The following is a 6,772-nucleotide window of genomic DNA, read 5'->3' as shown; positions in this document are numbered from 1 at the left end:
TGTATGGATTTATTGGAAGAATTCACCCAAGTAGACTTGGCCGACGAAGTACCAACGAGTACCAGTATTCTTTCATCTAAATACACAGAGGACAATTTAGTTGATATTTTGCTTGACAAGAATCATAACGAGAGAAAATCCCCAAATTCTCTCCTCATAGTTGTAAATAACTTTTGATACTAAACAGATCGTTGACCTTAACTCGTTTGAATCCATTGTTTCCAGAATTGATCCAATGTTGAATCATATTAGTATACTGTAAAATGGAGATTTTGTTGTTTCCATTGGGTTTGATTCTGCATAATATGCTGAGCACCAATACACACACTTTTTACTGATTTTTCTGCGAATGGGAAAGATGGGCAATTTGGAAAGAGTGGCCGATTTGGAATGGGCCCGCGCAATTTTGATTTGAAAATTGCCATTATGGGTGGGATGGGAAAGAATGGGTATGATCGTGATTTGAAATTGCCATTGTGGGTGGGGGAAGAATGGGCCCATTTGAAAATGGGAGAGAGTGGGGAAATTGCGATGGGGAAAATGGGTGGGGAAAAGGGTGGGAGGAAATTGAAGAGGGGCCAACCCAAAGGCGATTGTGTTGATTTGGAAATTGTCATTATGGATGCGGGGAAGAATGGGTAAATTGGAAATGGGGCATTTGAAATTGAGGACAGTGCGTGTAAAAATCAATAAAGCCATTTGAAACAGTAAAAGATCATTCTAAGAAAGTTAACTTTGATTTCCACACTGATAACGAAACATTAAGAGCCAATGCTTTAAAGACACATTCTATGCAAAAGAAGAGAAGAATCACAAAAATGGTTATTTTTTTCCTTTTTTTCAAAAAAACTTGTTTTGAAGAACCGTAACAAAAAAATACGTTTCAATTCAGCAAAATCACAGTCTGTAACATGTTTAGGTTCCACCTCAATATTGTTTGAAATGACTCCTTAAAAATGGACAAGTACCCTTGAGAGTAACGAGTTTGGAAAAACACAAGTAATATTGAGTTGAGTAGCCAGTTGAATGATATCATCGTTTGGTTTACCAAGACATTGAACAAAGCTACAAGTAGTAAAAGTCATAGAAAAGTTGTCCTTTTCGAACAAGTCTTTACGAAACCTTGAGACAAACGCACCCAAAAAATACACCCTAAATAAACCCTTGAAAAGCTTTTTGCTTACCTGTTGAAGCATAACCATACTTGAAGGATTGGAGTACAGTCTTATCCATAGTCAAGAACTGTGTTCTAGTCGTCAACGACAAGGGCTTGTTAATGTCTGTACGAAAAAAGTGCAGCATCTACAGCCTTGGAGATAGGTTTGGTTTTACTAGATTGTCTTCAAGTGATACTTATAAAAGTATGTTTCACTCTCCAAACACTGCCCCTACATCGGGACAATATTCCCCTACTATTCCCTCAAATTATTCATACAATAAGCGTATTGTACCGCTACATTTGTGAGACTTTTGAACAAGTCTCCACGAAATCACCTTTACATATTCCTAAACTCCTTGATATCTCCTTTTCTAAACTTAAATATCAATTCATGATGTTGGTTGACTATTCTCAAGTACCAGATCCAAGAAATCACTTGTAATGAAAAAAGTGAGTTCGCCTTATGAAGCCTCCTCTTCTTTGCAATTATGTCATGGAAAATACGCTATCAAATACAATAGAAGCTTCAATAACGTCTTTAAAAACCAACTCTCTGCAAATTTGTCAATCTTTGTTGGTTGCTTTTTGGATGAGACAACAAGACTTGGCATTGGTTTCTCATTAGATTGCTATTTCTGTAGAATTCCCTGCCTTGTTGATTCTTACCATCATCAAGTTGGAAACAGTCTTTTCCCATGTTTACCCAAAACCTTGATGACATTACATGCCCATTCTCTCCTATAGTTTGAGAGAGTGTTGTCATCCGTATCAGAGACTCGTTACCAATTGGCTGTGTCGAGTATGTTGAAAGCAATACAGCTGGTTGAACATAGTGTTGCAGCTTTTTTTATCCTTTTTTTTGGGAACTGACTGTTTCATTGTAAAACCAATCAATCTTTCTGTCCCTTTCTTTTGGGGAATAGATGAAATCCTTTTTTGGTTTCCTTTTCTGGTTCTCAAGGTTATATCAACACTCCACAGAAATGGATAAACACCTCAAGTTGTCTTGTAAAGATATTTTGTGATTCACTCAGTTTTTTGAAAACACAGAGACCAACATTCAAGACGTTGCAAAAAGATGCCGTGTAAAGCCAAAAACAACTTGTACATTTATTACCGATAACAATGGAGAGATTATCCTCAAAGGTCTAGCAGTAATCAAGGAGTTTTATTCATTGTATAATACCCAACCTAATGTTTTAGCTATTGTCCCAGCTTTTCAAGAAGAGACGCAAGCCAGGTTGGACATTGTACAAGAAACATTGATGGATCACCAAGAAACCGACTCTTTCAAATGACAAGACTCCTCCTCAACGACTCTTTCTCCAAGCCCATCTGTTTATTCTGTATCGTCACATTTATTTATTTTTACTATTTGACTTTTCTGACTTCTTCTGAATGCGTCTCGACGTGCTTTCGAAGAATCTGTTCGAGTAGCTTTGGAGTCGTTTTGGTGCTGACTCTGTTGTTTGTTGTCTGAAGTCATGGAGTGTTGGGTTGTATGTTGGTATTAGGTTCTGCTTTTTTTTTTTAAAAGTTAAGGAATGGTTAAAAAAAAGATCCTGTTCATGCCGTAGCAATGCTTTTTGAGTTTTATGAAGAGGTATACATGTTGAACGAATATGTATGTTGGAGTCAATCGAGGAAGATAAAGTAGATACATCACCGGTGAGACCCAGAAAAATTTCCAGGAATTGTTCAACATTTCTTCCAATCGATTTACAGTTACTGACATCATATACTTGAAAACACAAGCGAGAATAACATTGAAATTGTTGAAAAGTATCTCCAATAGTTTCTGTCAAACAATAAATGGAGAAATTTGTCTGCATATTCTTGATTTATTTATTGTTTACTACTTTCTGGTTTAACGTAATATGCACAACAATAGACGTTGGATTGCTGAGAGACATCACCGGTGAAAGAGATTGCACCACCATAGGACTGAAGAAACTTTTTGAAAAGTTCAAAAGAAAAACTAGAAAAGAACGTCTGTGTTTGCTTCGTTGAGAGAAGATTATACAAGCCTGCTGCAGTGTATGTTGTATTTACAAAGCTCAATTTTGTTGCTCGAATATGAAATGGATTGGAAAAAGGCTATATAGAAACGATAGTGTTGGATTGTAGGCTCAAGACTATGGAAGAAATGAAACCTGAGAGTATGAGTTGACTCTTACAAGCAGATAAAGCATTTTGAGTTTTAAAAGACGAGAAAACTCTGTGCAAAAATGAGCGAGTGAAACAAAAAGTATAAAACTATATATTTATGGGAAAATAGAAAAAGCACCAAAAATATGAACAACGTCTTTCGAGTCAAAGTTGGTGTCTCACTCTTTTTTCCACTTTTTACAAGACTTTTCTTCAAGGAAGCTATTTCAAATGTAACAAGATATCGAGAGAGACGGTTGAAATGATCCATGAGATGGTTATAGATAAAACTTTCATTTATTGAACGATTAGTTTTATTGTATGGAGTTTTCCAAAACAAGCTCAAGTGTTATTTTTCCATTTTCGCACCATTTTATGTATGGTTCTACACCTTTATGAACAGAGAAACACAAGGTGTCATTCTTTTTTATGCAAATTTTCTTCGATAAATGCTATCTCTGTTTTGTCTCGAAAATTCAATTTTAAGTTCAATTGTTTCCTGTTAAAATATGTTTGAAATACCTACTTGAAGGTACTTATTTGTATGCCTTAACAAAGAAAACGATTTTATGAACTTTGACAAAGTCAACGTGTACTTTTTCATTTCCTAGGAGATCCTCTGATACTGTTTCATAACTTTGTGTCCATTGTAAATTTCAGTCTCGTACAACTGCGAAGTAGTTTAGACTTTGGAATTTAAAAGGTAAAATCGTTTTTTGTTTCCGTGAAAGTAATAAGAAAACCTTACAAAATTTGGAAAGGGTTTGATTGTCGAACAGTAGTCATTTTGAGGTGTTGTATATTTGATATGGACTTTTTTTAACTGACTAGCAGTCCTTTGGTAATTGGCAATAAGATAAGAAGCACCATAATTATTGTTTCGCTTCAAGTTGCCAACGATCTTACTTTACCTCACTCTGGATAAAAGGATTCCAATTAATATCTTTCAGTAGGCCTTTCACGAATGAAAACTACATAAAGTTACATCCCATCCATTTATTCATAAAGCTTTCTATTTACTACTCGCATATTCTTATTCTTTTGAGAATGGACTGGTCCATATATTTCACGAATTCTTTGTTCACTGGCTTTTACTCAGTTGACCAACATTGCCAATTGTTTATCAAATTTCATTGTCTTTTTCCTTTCATAGAGACTCCGAAATTCGTTGTTTTGACTACTTTTCCGTTTGACTCGAAAATATTCAGAGTTTTAACAATTGCAAAGCTATTAGATATACTTCCTATCATCAATGACTCAATTTTTGTTTCTTTTAAACTCAAAAAAAAGGTGTCAAGACTATATCGCTCTAAACATAAATACATACATATATACATATATGTATATATATTAAAGCAATCAAGTACCATATGACCAAAAAAGAGCGAGAGAAGGTTTACTTTGTAGCTCTTTGAAACTATCCGAGGAAAGCAAGGTACAAAGAAAGGGAGAAAGCAGTAGACTTGACAATCCATACTGAGAAGAAAAAAAAATTTACCAAAGTTTGTACACTCAAGTTTGCCAATTTTCTTCGACACCAAGATCAGATGGAAACTGCTCTACGAACGAACGAACAAAACCTGGTCAACTTGCACTGGGAAGAGATTGTTCCAGATACCAAAAGAAATGACTTTGATGGTGTAGAGGTAGTGATTTCAAGAAGCACGAGCGATTCATATAAAAAAGTACAGTATATATGGATTGCTAGACACAAGACTAAAGAATTGTAATACACTATCAATTCGGTAACTCATTACTCTTTTCTTTTTTCAGCAAATAGAAAGAAAAAAGAGTATTTTTTATGATGATTGAGAAACGAACTGATAACTTGTTTTGTAGTATGGAAACTCAGATTGATAAGAAGTTGGAAGAAATGATTTCACTCTTGCAGACTTTCACATCATGCCGATGTAAGAATGCACTTTAGCCAAGTTGCTGATTTGTGAATCAAAGACAAGTTTTAACTATTGAAGAATACATATACAAGGCAAGAGACATAAATAGGAGTAAGTTCATTGTGCATTCTCAAGTTGAATATGGCTTGGATAGTGTTGATAGAATGACATGGGTTGTTTGAATTACCGTATATTGTCTGTCCATTTTTCATAAGTCTTTTTTTCCATCCAGTTGTTTTATAATGGCACACGAAAACTATCCCATATGTAAGTGGAGTTATTCATATCCTAGACTTTGTTTCATATCGTATTTATATATCGTCGATAGTCTCTTTAATAGCGAATGCAAAATGATCATATGGATTTATTGGAAGAATTTACCCAAGTAGGTTTGGCAAACGAAATATCAACTAGTACTAGTATTTTTTTATCTTAATGCATAGAGGATAATCTAGTTGATAGTTTGCTTGGCAAGAATCATAATGAGAGAAAATCCCTACATTCTCTTTTCATAGCTGCAGATAGCTTTTACTATAAAACAAGTCGTTGACCACAACTCATTCAAGTGCATTCTTTTTACAGATGACTAAAAATTGGATTATATTGCTATTCTATTCTGTTAGACGAGAATTTTGATTTTGCTATTGGGTCTGATTCTGCATAATATGTTGAGTACCAGTATACGACACAGACTTTTTACACTTCTTTTTGCACTTTAACATATATCCTCACTTTTGATTTCTGTTTTTCTTACTATCTATAGTAGTTCATAGAGAGTCTTTTGCCTTGATTGTATACTTTGTTAATTTAAATTAAAAAAAAGCAATTGAATTAATTTTTTTTTACAAAGATTCAATTGGAAAGGAGAAAAATTAGAATGGATCGAAAGAAATAAATTAGAAGAATAATTTAAAAACGAAAATAAAGAATCAACAAATAAAGAAAATAAAAGAGAATACAAAATAATAATATTAAAGTTGAGAAAGGGTTCCAGAAATTAAAGGAAATGGAAAGAAGGCTAAAAGAGGAAAAGAAATAACTAGTTTGTTTGATTGAATTTAAAAGTAGAACAGAGTAGAAGAAAAGAGAGATGTTGATAATTTCTCAGTGTTTTTATAATACTAAATGAAAAAAAGGATGGTGCTTGGGCATACATACACATAGAGAAAGTAAGGATTATGAATTATTTGGGGGTTTGGATTTTGAGTATGGGTTGCATGCATGAATGGGAAATTTGGATGTAGGGGTTAAATCATGGTGTTTATTGTGGTTTGGGAAATTGCCATTGGGAAGAAAGGGGTGAATACAAAGGCGATTTTGATTTGTAAAATTTCATTATGTGTAGGGTGGGGGGAAGATTGGGTCAATTAGAAATGGGAAAGAGTTGGGGCAAGTGTAATTTTGAACTTGCGATGAGAGTGTCAATGGATAAGAATGGGTAAATTGAGAAATGGGAAGGGTATTGGAAATTGCGAGGGCACTGTAAGACAGAGACATAGTTGGACTTGAAAATTAGTGATACTTTATAATATGTATGTAATAGTAAGCTAATTTCCGTGCTGTCCACGCA

General features: G+C 34.3%; 2 protein-coding genes across 2 annotated transcripts; both read left to right on the top strand.

Moving 5' to 3' along the window:
* The first annotated feature begins 372 nt into the window (after positions 1–372).
* On the top strand, positions 373–709 carry Gasu_62030 (uncharacterized protein). The gene has a single exon (XM_005702613.1). The coding sequence runs from the start codon at positions 391–393 to the stop codon at positions 640–642; it is 252 nt and encodes an 83-aa protein (XP_005702670.1). The 5' UTR covers positions 373–390; the 3' UTR covers positions 643–709.
* Positions 710–6,432: 5,723 nt separating this feature from the next.
* Gasu_62020 (uncharacterized protein) lies at positions 6,433–6,640 on the top strand (the record flags this gene model as incomplete). The annotated part of the gene is made up of 1 exon (XM_005702612.1): positions 6,433–6,640. A coding segment is annotated over exon 1 (101 nt), but the record flags the coding sequence as incomplete, so codon positions are not given.
* Positions 6,641–6,772: the final 132 nt, after the last annotated feature.

The sequence above is a fragment of the Galdieria sulphuraria genome, assembly GCF_000341285.1.
Source record: "Galdieria sulphuraria unplaced genomic scaffold scaf_110, whole genome shotgun sequence".
Taxonomy (NCBI): Eukaryota; Rhodophyta; class Bangiophyceae; order Galdieriales; family Galdieriaceae; genus Galdieria; species Galdieria sulphuraria.
The sequence above is the reverse complement of the archived record's forward strand: the minus strand, read 5'-3'. Positions and strand labels throughout refer to the sequence as shown.

What these genes read in the sequence shown, in the direction of transcription:
- Gasu_62030 (XM_005702613.1), top strand. Translation starts at nt 391, where the DNA reads ATGGGCCCGCGCAATTTTGATTTGAAAATTGCCATTATGGGTGGGATG.